Below are 21,192 nucleotides of genomic sequence, written 5' to 3' on the forward strand. Positions count from 1 at the left end.
AATGCGTACTAATACTATGGTGGATCCGACCGCATCGCATCCCCCAGACTGAGAGGTCTCCAGTATTTATTCCAAATTATGTTGCATGAATTTGATCTGTGAGGCATTGTGATGAAGGTTATTCTATTTGTCAGGACAGGCCTATATATTGACGACCAGCAGATGGGGCAAATCGTCCAGAAGAAATGCCAAAAAGAATAGTGAGATAAAGATAAAGAACATAATGGTTACAAAATTCGTTGTCTCCCATAAATCAATAATGTCCAATGTCCATCTGACCGCCGTGTCAAGATCTCTTGTGGAGGAGAAGAGTTTAAGCTCGAAATGGAACAAAGTAGTTTTACTTTACTCGTTGTTCCCAATGTCACGTGCGGTTCAACCCTTGCAATATGCAATACACGATAGGCTATACAATAAGCGATATACACTACAAACAATATAGAATATAGCCTCCAGAAAAAGGTTTAAGCTCCTCATGTCCGTGACGGTTTTGTTAGTTTGTTACTTAATGAGAGCTTCAAGTGAGTGGAGGCCTGTCTGCATGAGCAAAGGTAAATATCTGTTGAAACACACACACACACACACACACACACACACACACACACACACACACACACACACACACACACACACACACACACACACACACACACACACACACACACACACACACACACACAAAAAAAAGCACACACACATCTCGAAAACATAGGCAAGCTTGTCAAATTGGCCACCTTGCATCTCACTTCAATCTTCAACTCGCCTGGCAAAGTGAATCTAACATTGTGAATAGTGAACTCTATTCCATTTCAGCTATAAGCAGCAACTGAACACAAATAATCGGCTGATTTACTTCCTTTAACAGCTAAAGATCCACACCCCATGTGATCGGGTCCAGCCAATGACCAGAGAAGGAGAAGGCAGAGCATCGTTTTTTTAGGAGAGGATGAAAGCGACCAGCATCACACGTCACGTTTTACAGTCGCCCTCAAATAGTTTTTTTTGAAATAATAAAATAAACATGTCGCTAACGAATTATTATTCGATGATGGGCCACGAGACGGAAGATCTTTACGGCGCGCATTTCATCCAGGGGGGCCTGCAGCCGTCCGCCGGTAGCGGGAAGCCGACCGCCGTAGCTCGGGGAGCAGACGAGCCGACCAGTACCAATCTCTCCAATTTCTCCAATTTCTCCAACGGTTTCAGGCAGACCGTTCTGAACGGGTTTTCACCATGGACAAACCCGTCGTCTTCCTCCTCAACTCAAAGCGCACACACACAGCTCCAGTCCGCCTCCTCTTCCTCCCTGTCCAGCCTCTTCCACTCCCACCACCCTCACCAGCACCCTCTGAGCCACCCTTATTACAGCACCCCATCGCAGAGCCACAGCCCGCACTCTGCCAACCCAGGTACGGTGCAGGAGAGCCGCTTCGTTCGGTGCTGGGAGGAAACACCCGTCTTAACCCCTCAGTCCTCCCAGCTGGTGGACGGCTTTCCAGGGGACTTGTCCACTCAGGCAGAGCTTTCAAGCTGCAGCCCTCGAAGATATGAGACTATAAAACCGGAGAACTCGCCGCCTTCCGAGAGCGCACCGGAGGATTCACACTTTGCAAGCCTGGTGAAGGCTGGTCCTGAGCCGCAGAGGGGCCTGAAGGACTCAGAGGAGGACCCCGACGAGGGCCCGGAGGACAGAGAGGACGGAGCGGGCGCAGAGCGTCACGGAGCGGGCACAGAGCACCGGCCGGCCGAGTCCAGTAAGTAGGGGATCACCAGTGTTTATAAGGGCGAGACTTAAGTGAGTGTGCGCGTGTGCTGTGTGACTTTTATTGCCCTATAAACGTCTTGTAAACTGTAAAATATAAGACTTTGTTGTCCATTAAAACAATTAAGTTATTATGAGCGTTGTTTGACATTTGACAGCATATAAAATGCATGAGCCCTGTGTATCCACCTTAACAATATGGCGTTATGTTTGTCCTGTTCATTATACTGTTCAACGAGGCCTGGGCCTGCAGACGGTCAGAAACTGGGTGGATGGACTATAAGCCTAATCCCTCTACATTAAAAACTATTTTAAACACTTTTTGATTGTCATACAAAAGCCTACATTTGGATTGTAATGGGGCTATAATAATATAATGACCAGAGAAGCACCTTATCATTGAACCAGGTCGACAAAAGGACATATTATGTAACTTATACGTTTTATTTAGTTTGTTTTGATAATTATGTTCGCCTTTATGTTAAACGTGAGGCCTTATGAGTTGTTGTCCAGATGTTTCGTTCCGCCTTCCTTCCTTCATGTTCCGTTGAATTGTCTGGTTATGGAATGAAGGCATCGTCCTGATGTGGAAAAACAAATGCATTTATTTGGTTTGGCAGAAGAAACGAACTAATAAAAACACCGTCTCACCGTGACGCCTAAACAGCACAAACACAAGCTCACACACACACACACACACACACACACACACACACACGCGCACACGCACACGCACACGCACACACACACACACACACACACACACACACACACACACACACACACACACACACACACACACCAACCCAGTCTCACGGAAATACGTGACACCGTCACTCATTTAATCTATTCATTCATGATCTTTTTTTCGTGCCAAAAAGCACAAATTTCTAACAATATGACTGCTTTTGGCCACCCGTTTCTCCTTTCACTTTTGATTCTGAGAAATTGTGACAATTCACGCGATACATGTAATGCAGGTGCGCTGTTCAGTAGGCAAACCACGACGGAAAAAATGTAGTTGCTTCATCTCTTCTTTTTAGAATGAGTTTGAAATTTGTGCTTTTGGCAAGGAAAAATTGAAATTATATGTCCCAGATCACGAATGAATAGATTAAATGACGTGACGTGACAGTGTCACGTATTTCCGTGTGAGTCGGAAATACGGGAGTCTCACGGTGAGGCGGTGAGGCCTAAACTGCCTCTGTAACGTGTGGACGACGGAGCTGCGTCAATGTTTCACACGCCGGGCCTGGATACTGACCCATGTCCACACGCGCACGCACACGCACGCACACACACACACACACACACACACACACACACACACACACACACACACACACACACACACACACACACACACACACACACACACACACACACACACACACACACACACACACACAAACGATCGTGTTTTTGAGCGCTTGTTGACTTGTTTCTGATTTCTGCTAGCTAATCCTTCGGTCAATTGGATCCACGCAAAGTCAACCCGAAAGAAGCGGTGTCCGTACAGTAAGCACCAGACGCTGGAGCTGGAGAAGGAGTTCCTGTACAACATGTACCTCACGAGGGACCGCCGCGTGGAGGTGGCGGGGGTGTTGAGTCTGACAGAGAGACAGGTGAAGATCTGGTTCCAGAACCGACGCATGAAGATGAAGAAGCTGATGAGCCGGGACAGGCGGGGGCTGAACGACTGAGAGGAGTCAATTGTAGGGCTACTGGTCTGACTGTTTGGTCTATATAGTAGAGATAGGATTATTCAATTGGGACCCTTAACAAATTGCGACGGATAAGCTTTGCAATGAATATATTTTCAGGGGATCCACAGAATGAGCCAAACCGACTCCTCCGTTCAGGAGGAACGTGACGTCTCCACGCGTGGACAAAAAAATTATATCAGACGGAATTACAAACAGGCTCACTGTTGCATCACATCATTTTTTTATTGGGATGTTATTATGTATACAAACTGGAATCGATTCTATACTCCTTTCTCACTTTCGAAAAGGAAATGTTATGATAGTGTCCTGTTTTACTGATTATAAACGGGACGGTGTTCAGAGTGTTTTTGAAAGCACTTTTTTATTTGAGGATCATGAACAACATAATAATACATGCTGTCACTCTAACTGAATGAAGTATTATTTATCTTAAATATGTGATCAGCTGGATTGCTAGCTACCCAACATATTACCTTCCCAATAAAAGATCTAGCCAGCTATTAGATACGATTTTTGCTCTCCTCATTATACAGATATTTGAAGACTTTTAGATGCGGAAGTTATTTCTCAGTTTTTTATACATAAAATAGAAGGTGTCCCGTTGTGCCAGCCGTGGAGCTGCACCAGGACGGGTCGTTGTGGAGATGTGGTTCTTCTGTATGGTTTCTCCATTGTGTGTTAGGAGGGCTTCGTGTTGATTGTATCAGGTTTGAGGCCTAGGATGATGGCTATGGCCTCCACATCTTCAGAAAGGGTCCCTGTTTAACGCAGCTCTCCTGATGCTATATAGACCAACCAGTAGTTTACAGGTTTTGGTTTTTTAAAAGGACGAGTCATCGATTTTGTATCTCTAATTTTGACATTAACGACTTTACTATGGTGAAGAAATGACAGTTGTAAGGCATGGCACGTTATGGTGCTTTGTTAATATCTCTTGTGGGATTTATTATGCCATGTATCCAGATGTCTTTCACCACATGTTTGAAAAACAATCCTATTTTTCAGCATATTTCTTTTACATTTTTCAATAAAGACCCCTAAATAGCGACGCGATTTTAACTCTCTCTCTCTATATATCATGTGGGTGACGAAATAAAACGGTTAATTCTATAACAGGTCAACTAAGTCCTACAAGCAGAGATCGAGAGGATGGACCCTCGTTTGAATGAGCCTCATTCTCTGATACTTCTCTCCACTGTGTTGTGTGCACGTTATGGTCCTAAAGTCAAGGCCCTCTCATCTGATGAAGTCTTCCCTGATCTTGTGCTGAATTGACGTTGTGTTTTTGTCGTTGTTATCATATTTTGGTCAATGTTGGTCAGATGAGGCCTATTTTGTGCATATACTTCAAAACACACCAGTCCTTCTAAGCTAAATTTGACTGTGATCTTTATTTAATTATAGCCTATAGAAAACAATTCAGGCGTTTAAAGATAGAAATATACTAAAATCGTCGACCAAGAGGTAGGATATATTTGGCAAGAAATGTACACAAAATGCAAAAAAGCGACTAGGATATTCATTTGCTTATTTAGAATAATGTTTATGTGCTGCTAAATGTGATGTTTATTTGTAAGAAAATAAATCTAAATTTGCGTATGCCTATGCGTTTACTTCTGTGTGATGTGCTTTATTTTTGTTTATTATTTTTGATAATTTGATCAAAAATAATATTTGATAATTTTATTATTTATTTATTTTTTTTAGTCTATTATTATTAAATTATTATTATTACTATTATTATCATTAATAGGCCTATTATTATAATATTATGTTATTGTTATTATTATTATTATTACTCTTATTTGTATTAATCCTATTATTTAGCTTTAAATGCTGAACCATTTATTTAATCTTTTGTTTGATGGTGTGTGTGTGTGTGTGTGTGTGTGTGTGTGTGTGTGTGTGTGTGTGTGTGTGTGTGTGTGTGTGTGTGTGTGTGTGTGTGTGTGTGTGTGTGTGTGTGTGTGTGTGGTGAAGGCTCCTTTTGTTTCGTCAAAGTCAGTGTGAGCCATTGTAACATTGGTCATGTATTGCGGGCCTATATAAGTCCTTCCTTCGTCGTTTGCAGGGCCATAAACCAACAGCATGCATTTGGTTAATAAACGTGACTTTTCAGACGCACACACGCGCGCACGGAAGACGTACACACGCACGCAGACCGAGAGGTTGAGGAGGAGGTCGTGCATAGGAAGGGTGAGCGACCGAGAGACAGTAAAAGTAATTGGAGTCATTGTGACTATATGGCTTAATTGGCCAACACTTCCTCACTGAAAGCCAAGCTCTCATGTTTCCAACCTTTAAAATGTGTCTAAGGATGGGAACAGATGAGATCCATCTCTGGCTACTTCTAGCCAGGGGGTCTCTGGGGTCTTCAGGACACAAAACAACACAGGAACGTCTGAACGCATCTATTATTGTTGTTCACACACGGACCAATAGGCCGGGACTCTGAAACAAGCTGGATCAGTGGAGGAAAAGGCAAGGAAATCTAATTCCACACGTCACACAGGCAGCCTGAAGCTGTACAATATAATATATATCATAATGTCAGCTCTATTATAAGAGCATATAAAAACATTATGTAATACAGTACTGTTTAAATGATGTAGCAGAAGTTGTCAACCATTTATTTTGCTTTATTTTTTAACCTCCGCCACGTTTCTGACTTTTGTCTGTATATCTGTAGTATTCTTCTTGTATTCTTGTTTTATTAAACGGTACTATCTTTGTAATTACACAACTGCGTAGTGCCTAGTAATAGCAGCCGTAGTAGTAGAACCAGTAGAATTAGTAGTAGTAGTGGTAGTAGTCGTAGTAGTAGTAGTAGTAGTAGTAGTAGTGGTAGTGGTAGTAGCAGTAGCAGTATCATAGAAGTAGTAGTAGCAGTAGTAGCCGCAGTAGTAGAAATAGATAGGATTTGAGCCTATTTGTTTGGTTTTTAGTCAAATTATTTCATAAAATTAAATAGCCTACATTAAAATAATTGTGCATGCACTGAGTAGCTCTCATGAATTAACCGTGAATATTTTATTTGGTCTCTCATGTCTAGTCGTTGGAATTCGATTAGCTAGTAATTTTTTGTTGTGGCCTCCTAAGACCTTATTCAGTCTTCTGAATCATATATCACGTTCAACAGGGATTTGTTCACTCTTTCACAACAATTACGCCATCCGAGGCCAACCAGTATCACTTTTTTTAATTTGAGGAAGCTGCTTGTTTTGTGTTAACACCCTGAGAGTTGGATCAGTAAAGGCCTCATCAATACCACAGCTGTAGTAAATGTCTGCAGCCGCTAGGTGGGGCTGTTGGTTGGAGCGAGCATCCTAGTGGTGGAAGTGTTGAACCCTCAACTTGTTTTAGATTGATGTTTGTCTGCGGGTCCCTGCGGGTGGAAAGGGACTTCATGATTTCATCAGTTGGTATCCAATATACTTTTTTTTGTGTGTCTACCATATAAATGCCCACCCCACTACATCTGTCTAGATTAGGCCTATATATTTATTTATCTAGCCTATGCAAATTACAGATTTCTAAACATTAAACTGCCAATTGTCCATAACCTAGGCCCAATAAACATACTTTTGACGGCAATCTAACGCCAAAAATATAGGGAGGTGCATGCCTATTGCCCACTACACCCTTACAGGCATAAGGTGAAGAGCTAGGCAGGCCATCGGTTTACATAATCTATCATGTATCTATAATGAATCTGTAAGTTTGCTAGGCGCTCTATATTAACGGCTGCTGCTCAAACCAATCCGCCGACATGCAGCTATAGGATCGAGAACCTTCTCTCCTGGTTGGTGCTGCTGCTGCAGAGGCCCATCTGCTAGGATATATCCCATCTCTCCTGTTGTTGGTGTGCTGCAGAGGCCCATCTGCTTGTCTAGTACAATTTACAGCATCGCACACACACGCAGTCATAAAGCTTTAGGAGGCTGCGCACCAAGGCATCGGTCTCTGATAGAGGAACGGGGAGCTGGGACCTTTACGCGCTCTAACGGACAGCACATCCTTTGATATTCTCTGGATTCTTCTTGATTTTCGTAGACCAATACCTCATATTGAGGAAGGCCGTTGTTCTTTTTGGAATCAATTGACGATTGAAAAAACAACTAAAATTCAAAGGGAATACATGATATTGGTCTATGATGCGTTTCCCCTTTGCTCATTATCTTTTTGTTAATCATTTTCCTGCTTTAGCTCGCCGAAAATAAACTTTGAAGCTAGACATGACGAGAGTTCTTCATCTGACAGCTCCCAGGTATTTGAAAACACTTTTTGTGTGTCGCTATAATTATATTAGACATAGGATTACATGTATATGTAGGCCTGGATATAGGGCTATTATGATTATCATTGACACAATTTGTTAAGATAATTGCTTAATATTTTTTGTCTTAGTCTACCTTACTGGTAAACTGCGTATGATTAGGCTAAATCATAAATGGTTTTTTTTGTCTCCAAGGCCAATTCGTTAGAGTTGTAAGTAGGCTATATATATATATATATATATATATATATATATATATATATATATATATACACTATGTATATTGACTATTTCATGCCGCTGAATGGGGTCTAATTCAAGTTGACCTTGTGTATGCATTCATCAAGAAGCCGATGAAAACAGGTGACAAATACTTGCGCTATTGAAAATGCAACGTTGACGTCTCACTTTTAGACTCACAATATAAAATATATATATAGGACCCCAGGATAGGCCTCACGTTGTTATTAGATAACGCCTTAATCCCGAAGGTCTATGCCTTCTCTTTGAGTAGCATGAGTGTGAAGTTGCCTATAGGCCTACAACGGAGTAGGTTGTATTTTATGGTGGCAGTGTGGAGAGAGAAAACCCAAAGGGACAGAATACACATCTTTAGCGTTTTTCTGATCGCGCCCCCTCTATAGTATAATGTGGCGGTTCAGGATGTGATAGAAATAAAGACCAACAAAGAAGCTACTCTAACTAGAGGTGTTCGATATTTACAGCCCTGCAATGCGGCAAAAAAAACACTTTTGTTTGTCTGTGTGTGTGTGTGTGTGTGTGTGTGTGTGTGTGTGTGTGTGTGTGTGTGTGTGTGTGTGTGTGTGTGTGTGTGTGTGTGTGTGTGTGTGTGTGTGAGAGAGACAGAGAGAGAAAAACACACCCACACCTACACATACATGCATGCAGATAGAGTGGGAGAGGGAGAGAGAGAGTCAGAATATCTGAACCAAAAGTAGGTGAGGCCAACACAGTCACACTCCGAGAACGTCAAATACCGACTGTAAGGGCACTTTAGCGTCGGTCGCTGACGGGAAAGGTACCCTCCGACGTCGTCTGCAGACGGAGAGGGGGTTCAATTCACTATAGCCTATGCCATCCCCGTCGATGTTTGACGTTCATAGCGGGTGCTCCAGCAGCCCATTCACTCTTGTATTAACCCGACAACGGCTCTAATAGACGCTGTGCGCATCTTTCCTATTGGATCGTTTTTAGGATATGTATCTGTGAAAATGGTCGAAAATACTTTTTATTCTGGGTGGAAAATATGAAATCGTAGTTACGCCATTAAAAGTGTTTATGTAAACATTTTTAGCGAGAAATTTGCATTTTACTTTCATAATCTTCGCTCTATGAATGTGAAGGATGTTTGGTTTGATAGCCTAGTTATGACGAAGAATATTTCACGTCTCGACCGAAACATGTAACATTTGTGGTAACCCGAGGGCAATAATGCCGCGTTTCCACAGCAGGGTGCGGAACGGTTCGGTTCGCAAAGGTGCGGTAGGGAGGGGGCGGTATAGCCCGGCTCAGTTCCGAGGTCGTGTTTCCACTGCCGACAGTACCCTTTGTGGTAGGCCGGATGTCGATCGCCGCGGCAGCTAGGTAAACATCGTAAACAACGTCTTCCTCCCCAAGAATGCAGAGGAACGTCTCCACCTCCTTGTTCGACCAAGCGAGCATTTTACGAGACATGTTCATTGTAAAGAATACCTTGAGGCTACTGTTTGCTTGTTTTTATCCCCACGTCGCCCGGAAGTGACGATTCTGTCGACCAATCAACGGAGGGGGTGTGTAGCTAGAATCTTCCGGTACCCTTTCAGGCGTCTCGTCTCGTTTTCAGTATCCCAACGGAGGAGTACTGAAAGCGAGGCCAAAACGAGTACGGCGGTGGAAATGCAACCCGTACCGCACCTTTGCGAACCGAACCGTTCCGCACCCTGCAGTGGAAACGCGGCATAAGGCACGCACACGTTGAACTCAGTTAGGAGCTGTGTTCGAAATCGTTCCCTATTCACTCACTCACTATTCCCTATATAGTGTTCATGATATAGTGCACTATGTAGGGAACGAACAAACGAGAATTCAGACACTACGCTGAACATTTCTAATGCCGCATTTCCACTGCAGGGTGCGGTATGGTTCGGTTCACCTCAGTCCGGTAGGGAGCGGGCGGTATACACTAATCCGGCGAAACCGGAAGTAAAGCAGCGCCGACATTGCTGAGTTGCTTGAATCACGTGACTTCCCATGTGTTGCTACGGAAGTAGCGTGTTGGTCCCCGTAGGCGGTGGTTGCTGGTGCGAAATGTTCTCCTTTTTCTTTAGTTTTTTTTAGTACATAAGCTGTTCAATTATTCTGGGAAGAACATACTGTGTCTGTGCAGGCCACGCCTGTGAGCCCTCTTGCTGTTGCATCTTTAATTTTGTACAGTAGTCCTGCTGTATGGCTACACTTCCCTTGGCCGGCTACGCAGTCACACACACATTCAAGAATTTTGCCATCTTCTCTAAATATGTCAGTAACCATATGGTTACTGACATATTATGGTACGAGTTCACTGCCTGTGAAAACCTCACAACACATTTTAACCTGATGAGCTAATCTGCTCAGCTCGTCTGTTAACTGTGCTATGGCCTGATGTAGGCATTTAACTACTGAACAATATAAACAAATTATATAAAACAAAAAACCAGCCTCTTTAGTTTTAAAATAGTATGTTAATATTTTGAATGAATATAAATGAAAAGTTATGCGTATTCACACGGCAAGCCAGGTGTACCCTACATAAAAACAAGCAGTGGCTTGAAAAAGATTGTATGAGATTGCCGTTTCTCAATTTTCCTATATAGGCCTAGCCTATTATTATATTAATGGAGAGTATACGAGTACGACTACCGTACGTATAGTACGTATAGTATAGGCCTAGTGTATAGTACGACTGCCGCAGCGGCAGTGGTGATCGTAATTTCCGGTTAGTGCACCACGGAGTATTCGATTTAGAACAACACTGACAGCAAGCGATTTAACATAGGTAACAGTTAACAATTGTTAACTAGCTTAACTTGATATATTGACATCTATTGGTTGGTCTTCAGTTAAACAACATGCAACAGCATTACTCAACTTACACGGTTTGTTTGGAAAAAACAAGGTGAAGTTTTTTTGCCTCTTGGCTGCTGGTTTGCTGAACATGCTTGAAACAGATCTGAATCAACGTCTCTGTGATTGAAATTACAACAAGACAGCGGTGTTTGCCACCTGGCTCCTCCTGCACCTCATGGTGCGTTCAAAGGCGGCTCGGAAAAACGTGTTTACACGTGTTAAAAATGAATTGAATGGTTGTAATCATAGACATCTTATAGATAGACGGAACATTGGCTGCTGGGACGCGAGAAATACGGCCGCCATCTTGGAGTGGTCAACCGGGAGCAGCAACAGCAGCAGAAACAGGATGCCGGGCTGTTGTTCAGCGTATTCCTGCTCAAATCGTCGGACAATCCATAATAGGAATCGGGGGATTACTTTTCCCAAGCAAGATTTAACATTACCGTACTATTGGTATAATACGACGCTGAAGTTGGCATCCGATTCGCAGCATCCGATTCGGCTTGAAAACCACTTAGAATCTTCAAATCGGTCCTGATTGAAAACCACTACACCTAGACTCTTCAAATTTTGACTACATTATCACAGTGAGGCTATACATTATGTAAAACATAGTTTCAGATTTGTGAAACCTTTACCCTATTTGTGAAAATGCAATACAGGCTTATTTGAATGCTTTTTAGGGGTCCAGACCGCATTGCATTTTCACAAATAGGTTAAAGGTTTCACAAATCTGAAACTATGTTTTACATAATGTATAGCCTCACTGTGATAATTTAGTCCAGATTTGAAGAGTCTAGGTGTAGTGGTTTTTAATCAGGATCAGTTCTAATGCGGTCTGGACCCCTAAAAAGCATTAAAATGTGCCTTTATTGCATTTTCACAAATAGGATAAAGGTTTCACAAATCTGAAACTATGTTTTAAATAATGTATAGCCTCACTGTGATAATTTAGTCCAGATTTGAAGAGTCTAGGTGTAGTGGTTTTCAATCAGGACCCGTTCTAATGCAGTCTGGACCCCTAAAAAGCATTAAAATGTGCGTGTATTGCATTTTCACAAATAGAAAAAAGGTTTCACAAATCTGTAACTATGTTTATTATAATGTATAGCCTCACTGTGATAATTTAGTCCAGATTGGAAGAGTCTAGGTGTAGTGGTTTTCAATCAGGACCGATTTAAAGTGGACCAGCTGCTGAATCGGATGCTGCGAATCGGATGCCAACTTCAGCGTCGTTGGTATAATTAGTATTGAATAATAAAACACGCCAAACCATGTGGCCTTTATCATAGCTACACGTATGACAAAAAACTGCATGAAAATCAGTGGTATTCAGTGAGGTATGATTGATTAAATGCGCTGACAGTTCATTGCTCCAGCCAAACAGATTACACTGAGTGGAGCGGATGACCACTCCAAGATGGCGGGCCCCGCGTCTCGTCAGCGCCAGTAGGCGGTAGCATTCGATGCTCCGTCTATCATATAAGATGTCTATGGTTGTAATGGCTGTAAAAAGTGTGGGGGACAGAGGGAACACATACGGGAAGTGCGGGGGACATGTCCCCCGCGTACCCCGCGTCCGCTACTGCAAAGTAATTTCCGGTAGGTGCGCGAAGGCTGTTGTGACAGTGCACTGTAGAAATGAGAGTACTGCGCCTATAAGTAAGTGTACTGTAGGCTGTAGGGATAATGAATTGCACTCAATGTAAGTGCACTTACGTAAGTGCGCGATTTCAGACACAGCATTAGTATAGAACTATACATTCCGGTGCAGAGCTAACTGTAGAGCCCCCTGGTGGCGTACACAGGTATAGGCACAAAGGTTCCGGGGTGCCGGATATAAATGAGTGCAACACTAATTCAGTCTATAACACTTCTCCCCCTTTAAGTAAACACTAACAATACTCGTAAGCAAACAAACTGACTTTGCATACATATGTCCCCTTATAAAAGTACAGAAATAATATTGCAACAGGCAATCCAGAACATCCTGTATTGCACAACATTTTTCTTTCTTACATCAGGCAACCACAACAACCTGTATAGCACAACACAATTTTTTTTTAGTTTAACAGTTCAGTCTCTCTGGAGGCTTGTGTTGCCTCTCTGACCTTCTTAGTGAAACATTAGATTCCACAGACTGGGTAACAGACTGTGCTCCACTGGGAGTAATTAGGGCAGCGGCAGGGGCAGGTGAGGCAGTTTGCTCAGACAGTACATCAATGCCCACAGGTGCAACACAGTCCATAGCAGGGGCGGAGTGGGGCACTAATAGCCACCGGGAAAATTATCCCCGGCCCGGCCGACATTTTATACATGTGTGCTGACATTCTGTGTGCTGACACCTGGCGCAGAACTGTGACACAAGAGCTGGAACAGATGAACCTGTAATGGGGAGAGGCCCAACATGCTGCCAGGGACCGAGAGAAATGGAGGGTGCTCATTGAAGCCTTATGTCCCATAGGGGACGAAGAGTAGTAGTAGTAGTAGTAGTAGTGCTGACATTCACAAAGGCAGCCATGGATCATCGGCAAGAAATTACTTAATATCTTAAACGCAAAAAAAAAAAACTTTAACAGGGAAAAATCGAATTTATACTGGTATTAATTGGGGATCTGCATTTCTGGCATAAATACTATTCAATATTCGTATAATAATATCGATAATCGGTCAATCAAGAACCGTGCACGCACCTCGTAAACACGCACACACAATGACACACGGAGAGGCTTTTATGATTTGTATGAAATCAATCTGTTTATTTCAACGTGCTTAGGCAGATAGGCCCACATGTTCCAAATCTGGTAACATATTCTCAATCCATTAAAAGGGAAAGATCAGTTAAGTCATTAATTTTAACTGATCGACGTCTGAAATATACCAGCCACCACATACACATTTGACTAGCAGCTTGTGCTATAGTTCCCGCCTAGCAATAACGTCAATGATTGAGCTCTGGCTTACTGTTTTTCTGTCAATTCACCTGCACGACTCGTTGATGCCTGACTTCTGACTTCTGAATAAATCAGTTATTTGTGAACACTTAGATGCATCCTCCTCAAGCATCCGCTTCTTCTTTATTCTGGCTTTTTCAGCCCTTCCTTTCCCCTTTCTCTTCTTGCCTTCCGTGAGTGCCACAACAAGCAAGCAACCACGAACTTGCTCGCTTTCTCTGTCCGACGTATCTTTAGGGTCATGCCATTAGACATGGGGCCGCTCATATGTCCCCCTACATTTCCGAAAATGGACTTGACCTGCAAGCTGTTTATTGGATAAACGCATTTCCCAATCGCAGGAGTCTTTGCTCCATTCGACGTCAATTCAAGAACAAAGAAATTCGATAAAACTGTAGTTCGTATTTTTTATTTACGACCATGAAAGTTCTGTAACGCCTGAATAATAAACAATTAAAGGAAGTAAAAAAACAACAAAAAAACAAAACATGAATTAGACATAGAGAGTAAGCAAGTGGTATAAATATTGGTTGGATGTTCCCTTTACTTATATTGTATATTTCGGGGGTTTTCACAGAGTCTTGAAGTTGATTAAATTATGCTCAGGGCCGGCTTGCAGACTTCTCGCGGCCGCTCATAATAATTGTGGGCCGGTCCAACTGACTTTGCAGGCCGCTCACAACAATTGTGGGCCGGTCCATCTGAACCCGCCGGCCGGTCGGCCGACCGGGAAATCTCCCGATCGTCCCGACGACCAATCCGCCTCTGGTCCATAGAGCTGCTCACACTGTCCTTGTGCGAAACACTCAGAGACCCCTCCCCCTCTGCATCAGTGCGGACACGCACGTGATCTTGGTGCCTGCGAACCAGCCTGCCATCCAACAAGTCAACCACAAAATAAACTGGACCAGACTGGCAGTGGATAACTCCTGGCAGCCACGGTGAGCAACTTGCAGAGTTCTTGACCTACACACAGTCCCCCAGCTGTAAAAGCCGCTCTCTAGCATGTTGGTCACACCTCACTTATTTGTTCTCTTTTGATCGGGCAACTTTTGCCCCCACATCCGGGCGAAGGAGGTCCAGATGAGATTTTGGCCTTCTCCCTAGCAACATCTCTGCTGGAGGAAAACCAGTGATTGTCAGTGGAGTAATCCGATACTGGAATAAGAAACGTGCAAGCTTAGTCTCCAGCGTGTGTCATTTTCCGCAGTCCATCTTTCAGTGTCTCAACAGCACGTTCTGCAAAGCCATTGGAAGCAGGGTGGTACGGTGCAGACCGGATATGTCAGATTCCATTTTTCTCCACAAACTCTTTGAAGACTTCACTGGTGAAAGTGGGCCCGTTGTCACTGACAACCGTATCTGTTAGCCGTGGGTGGCAAAGATCTTTCTGAGCGTGTCAGTAGTAACTGGGGCTGTGATGTTTGACATGATGTGTGCTTCCATCCACTTTGTATGAGCGTCCATCAGCACTAGGAACATGTGACCGATAAACGGACCAGCAAACAGGTGGAGCCTTGACCACGGACGGGCCGGCCACTCCCATGGGTGGAGAGGCGCAGGAGCGGGCATCTTCTGGTTACTTTGACACTGTGAACATGCTTCTACCTTTTCTTCCAAAGCACCGTCAAACCCATACCACCACGCAAATGACCTGGCGAGGCTCTTAATCCTTGACACCCCGGGGTGAGCTTCATGCAGCACTTCCATTATCTGAGCCCGCCCCGCAGGTGGAATAATCACCCTGGAGCCCCAGAGGATACAGCCATCCAGCACACTCAGCACCAGCTGACGCTTGACATAGATCTTGAGCTCCTCCTGCTCAACTGTTACTGGCCAGCCCTGTAACAGCCATAGCTTTTCTTGTGACAGCGCCGGGTCTCTTTCAGTCCACTGTTTGATTTGCTTTGCTGTCACCGGTGAGTCGGACAGTCTTTCCAACAAAAACACAGTCTCTGGAAGTAGGTTAGTTTGGCTCGGTGACTCTGGGAGGGGAAGACGGCTGAACGCATCTGCATTTGCATTTTCATTTCCTGCTTTATACACAATGTGATAATGATACGCTGACGAAGTTAATGCCAAGCGCTGCACTCTATGATGACGCCATGGGTGACATACCTATAGTCTCACTAAACAGGCCCAGCAAGGGTTTATGGTCTGTAAAAATGGTAAATGGGCGATCATACAGGTACTGGTGGAACCGTTTCATAGCAAAAACTACAGCTAGCCCCTCTTTCTCTAGCTGAGAGTAACCCTTTTCTGCTGATGTGAGAGTGCGAGACACGTACCCAATAGGTTTTTCATCTCCATCCTCCATACAATGTGAAAGGACCGCCCCCACGCCATAGGGTGATGCATCCCAGGATAAGACAACTTCCTTGTCTGGGTCAAAGTGCACGAGTAGTGTTGCTGAGTGTAACAGCTCCTTTACCTGCTGGAAAGCTGTCTATTGAGCTTGATGCCAATTCCAGGAACAGTCTTTGTGCAGCAGCTGATGGAGGGGAGCGAGCACAGTGGAGAGTTCAGGCAAGAGGCAAGAATGACCAAGGCAAGAGGCAAGAATGACCTGAGTTCTGCCACATTCTTTGGACTAGGAGCCTCCTTTATCGCCCTCACCTTCTCTGTCATGGGGGAATGACCCTGAGCTGAAATCCTGTGACCCAGGTAGGTGACACTTGGAGCCTGGAAAACACATTCATTGCGCTTTAAACGCAGCCCGGCCTCCTTCAATCTCTTTAGCATCTGGTCGAGGTTTTGCAGATGCTCCTCTTCTGTTTTACCTGTCACCAAAATGTCGTCTAGGTAGACAGCAACATGGGGAATGTTCTGCAGGAGATTGTCAATGGTGCGTTGAAAAATGGCCGGGCTGGATGCGCAGTTATGGCAAGCGGCATCTTTAAAACCACAGTCATTAGCAAGATGCGCTCCCCCACACCGGTAACACTCAGCTGACATCATCGGCTTGCCTCTCCCGCTTTCTCTAAACAGACGGTGAACGGCGCTCTGTGGCACACTGGCGTTACCTGCTTGAATGTCTCTAGAGTTGATAGCTGCCGTTTCCATTGCATGAGTAATCTCCAGCGCCTTCTTGAAAGTTAGCGTGACTTCCCGTAGCAATCAGTGCTGAATGCTGTCATCGTTGATACCACAGACTAACCTGTCCTGTAGCATGTCGTATAGCACCGGTCCAAACTCACAATATTCCGACAGTCTCAGCTCCACCACAAACGCAGCAACTGAAACCCCCGATTTGCGTGAATGTGGGTGGAACTTGAAGCGCTGAACAATCACTGACGGCTTGGGGTTTTGATGCTCTTGCCCGAGCGTCACCAACTCTTTGAATGTTAAGTCGCCTAGCTTCCGCGGCGTTGCTAAGTTGTGTATCAACTTGTACGTCTTGGCACCACACACACTGAGGAGAATCGATCTTTGCCTTTCCTCCTCTTCAATACCATTCGCCAGGAGAAAGTGCTCAATTCTCTCGACATATTCAATCCAGGCACCATCCAGCTCGACAAATTCACTGAGCATGCTGACCGTAGCAATAGCCATGGTTCAAGCTAAATCTACACGGAACTTCTTCTCCGACACTAACTAGACGTTACGCAGTCATCGATGTTTTAATCCTCGTCGCCAAAAGTGTGGTAACCCGAGGGCAATAAGGCACACACACGTTGAACTCAGTTAAGGTCTTTACTGAAAACCATCTCAGGCATAACAGCCAAAGTAATGATACATTCCGGTGCAGAGAACTGTAGAGCCCCCCGGTGGCGTACACAGGTATAGGCACAAAGGTTCCGGGATGCCGGATATAAATGAGTGCAACACTAATTCAGTCTATAACAATATGGTTGCTATGATGGTTGCTATGGACGTTGAAACCAGCAGCTCGCATGCCGTTTAAATCATGGCTATAAAACCATTGTCTTTGCTGATTATGTTATTTTATGTAACCGTGTAATGATGTTATTTTATTTAACAACTTTAAAAAACACTTTAAGTGTTTTGCCCATGCAAGTGAACAGAGCGTTTCACAGCTTTGAGACGAGTGTAATAAATAAATAAATAATTTATTTATTATGTATACGGAGACCACCAGACTTCCTCGAAGCAACGAGAATGGTCTTTTCAATTCAAGATGGGAGTATATGGGATATAGTGCCGTACCGTCAATATGAATTTCATTCATAGAATTTCCGAGAGGATGGTCAATGGTCAGATACATATCTTGTTAAAACAATAATTGAATAAAAGCTATGGTCTGCTCATAATATTATGACTAAATAATTGTATATTTATTAGTGCTGTCAGTTAAACGTGTTATTAACGGCGTTCATTTTTTTATCGCGCAATTAACAATTTTTACTTTTTTTAGAAAATTATTATTATTATTATTTTTTTTTCTTTGCCTCAAAACAAAGAAGCAGTAGCTTGACCGCTATGTTCACGGCAGTATGTTTGTATGTTCATCGTTTAATTGCACTATAGGCCTAATATTTATATATATAATACATCCTTAAATATTTTATTAATTAAATACAATAACGGCCTTAATTGTGTGACATGCCTAAGTTTTTTGGCCTTTCCTCTTCAATGGGCCTGCGTCCACGTCACGTGACTCTCATGGTTGCTATGATGGTTGCAAGCCCCCTCTGCTCCATACATGGCTCCAAATCACGTTGGTTAAGGGCGGCAACAGAGCTGCTGTCAATTGTGTTGTTTTTGTCGTAAACTAGGGTCCGCTGGTTAGGAAATTGACCGATATTACAAGGTTTCTTTAAAAAGGCACCTTGGAATATGTTTCTATTTTCCGCAGTTTAGACTTGTAATCATTACAACTCTTTTTTTTTTAATCGCTGTCTGGTGGCTTGATACTTCACTCTGAGAGACGCGCATTGACAGATTTAATAGTGACACAGCCTACAACCTATTCTTGAAAGCAAAACACCAAGCTCATTGATTTAACGAGGCAGGGTTATTTGAAACAATTAATTAAATATGTGTGAGAGGTCATTCCTCCTCCTGAGTGTACTTCCTATTTATGTCTAGTGTACACCCCTACTGTCCACAAGCAACCCCCCCTCCCCATATGGATATGGAGAATTGTTGCCATGTCCCAGTGGTGGTGGTGTCATATATATGAAAGAGGGCATTCAAATATGCTATTATAACTAAATAATTGTATATTTATACATATATAAATATACAATTAGTTATCTGTGTTAAGACAGCCATCTTAACACAAACTCTGGTAAAACCTCAATACTAATGCTACTAGACCTCAGTGCTGCATTCGACACGGTAGACCATACAATAGTTTTGTAAAGGTAAGAAAACTGGGTGGGGCTTTCAGGCACAGTCTTAAATTGGTTCAGGTCCTAACTACAAAATAGGAACTACTTTGTTTCCATTGGCGACTTTGTATCAGAATCAACCAACGTGACATGTGGAGTCCCACAAGGTTCGATCTTAGGACCCTCTTTATTCAGCATCTACATGCTCCCACTACGGTAATTCATGCAAAATAACAATATTGACTAGGGGTGTCAACAATAATCGATTTAGTGAGGCATCGCAATGCGGGGCATGCACGATTCAGCATCGATGCGGCAACGTGCCATAATCGATTATGTCACTGTTTATTTTCGGGCCTCGAGTGGACAATAGAGTTGTGAATTACATGCTAAGCGGCGGCGCTAGCTAGCAACAACAAGAACACTAGCCTGATTTCCACCGGGGACGTAAGTGCTGCGGAACGGCTGCATCGCTGTCACCGCTGCTGATCGCTGCCACTCTAATCAACAAAACCATTTCCACCGGCTCAGCAGTGTCCCGAATGCGGCGCGCTGCGCTGCAGCGCTACCATTCCATAGCACTTCTATTTTTGACGCGAGCCGTTGCTGGACCGCGTCAATTTCAACAGAGCAGATCGAGCCGGGCAGGAAGTGAAAAAGTAAAAGCCATAGAGCATCGGTCAATTTTCAAAATAAAACACAATACTCAGCTCATGTAGCCTATCACAACTTCACATCAACATAACGTCATGACCGGTGGCACCAGGTCAGCAGTCAATCAATCAAAGGGTCTCGAAGTGGAGCAACATGAAATAATTTATGAAATATATCATCCTTTTTATAAGGACAATGTCAGAAAGGACAAAGCCTGGCATTGCAGTAGGTTTGGAAGTGGAAGGTGAAAAAATTTGCCTTATAGAATTGAAAAACACTTGTAGAATTTTGATGCATCACAATGCATCGCAATGCATCGTAGAATCGAATTGAATCTAATCGTTACCTGGTGAATCGTAATCAAATCGAATCGTGAGGGCAGTGCCAATGCACACCCCTAATATTGAACATCATTGCTATGCTGATGACACGCAAATCTATGTATCACTATCACCAAATGACTATCAACCCATAGATCTGCTGTGCCAGTGCATTGAGCATGTGAAAGACTGGATGTGCCCAAATTTCCTTCAACTAAATGATGGCTTAACAGAGATGATTGTATTTGGTTCTAAAACGAAAAGGCTTAATGTAACCCAACACCTTCACTCTCTGTCCCTGAAAACCTCAATCAAAGCCAGAAATCGAGGGGTTATCATTGATTCAGATTTACATTTCAACAGTCACATTAAATAAGTTACAAAATCTGCATATTATCACCTTAAAAATGTAGCAAGACATAGAGGGCTCATGTCCACCGAAGACTTACAAAAACTTGTACATGCCTTTATCACTAGTAAGCTTGATTACTGCAATGGTCTCCTTACAGGTCTCCTAAAACAAATTCTAAGGAAGCTTCAGCTTGTTCAGAATGCTGCTGCTAGAGTTCTAACGAAGACCAACAAATTTGAACATATTACACCAATTCTTAAATCATTACATTGGCTTCCTGTAGGTCAGAGAATTGATTTTAAAATGATGTTGCTAACCTATAAATCCCTACATTGTTTAGGCCCAAAATATTTAACTGATATGCGTCCACTACATAAGCCTTCTAGACCACTAAGATCTTCTGAGACCAATCAGTTAATTATTCCCAGAGTAAACAAGAAACATGGGAAAGCAGGATTTAGTTACCATCCAACAAATATCTGGAATAAACTCCCTGGGGATTCAAGACTTGCCCCAACTCTGAGCCGCTTTAAAACAAGACTGAAGACTTTTATGTTTGCTGTAGCTTTCTGCTAAGTCTTAAATACATTGCACTTTCTAAAAAGCTTTTTTAACTTTGCCTTTATTTTACTAAAATGCCCTTTTAACTTTCTATTTTTGTACTCATTTCTTTGCATAAGTTTTCTTTTACTTATCTATTATTTTATTGTATTGTATGACAATGTTTATATGTGAAGCACTTTGA

General features: G+C 43.2%; 2 protein-coding genes and 1 pseudogene across 2 annotated transcripts in view; 2 read left to right on the forward strand and 1 right to left on the reverse strand.

The window, feature by feature from the left end:
* Positions 1 to 763: 763 nt before the first annotated feature.
* On the forward strand, positions 764 to 5,076 carry LOC115559506 (homeobox protein Hox-D9b). Its single transcript, XM_030378295.1, has 2 exons — positions 764 to 1,754; positions 3,221 to 5,076. The coding sequence occupies exons 1-2, from the start codon at positions 1,022 to 1,024 to the stop codon at positions 3,463 to 3,465; spliced, it is 978 nt and encodes a 325-aa protein (XP_030234155.1). The 5' UTR covers positions 764 to 1,021; the 3' UTR covers positions 3,466 to 5,076.
* A 2,300-nt stretch (positions 5,077 to 7,376) lies between these two features.
* The window catches only part of LOC115560507 (homeobox protein Hox-D4b), a 26,219-nt gene continuing 12,403 nt past the window's right edge, over positions 7,377 to 21,192 (forward strand). Inside the window, exon 1 of the mRNA XM_030379957.1 lies at positions 7,377 to 7,756. The gene's annotated coding sequence lies outside the window, so the exon portion shown is untranslated. The remainder of the gene's footprint in view (positions 7,757 to 21,192) is intronic.
* On the reverse strand, positions 14,851 to 16,782 carry LOC115559749 (uncharacterized protein K02A2.6-like; annotated as a pseudogene).

This window comes from Gadus morhua, chromosome 15 (assembly GCF_902167405.1).
Source record: "Gadus morhua chromosome 15, gadMor3.0, whole genome shotgun sequence".
Lineage (NCBI taxonomy): Eukaryota > Metazoa > Chordata > Actinopteri > Gadiformes > Gadidae > Gadus > Gadus morhua.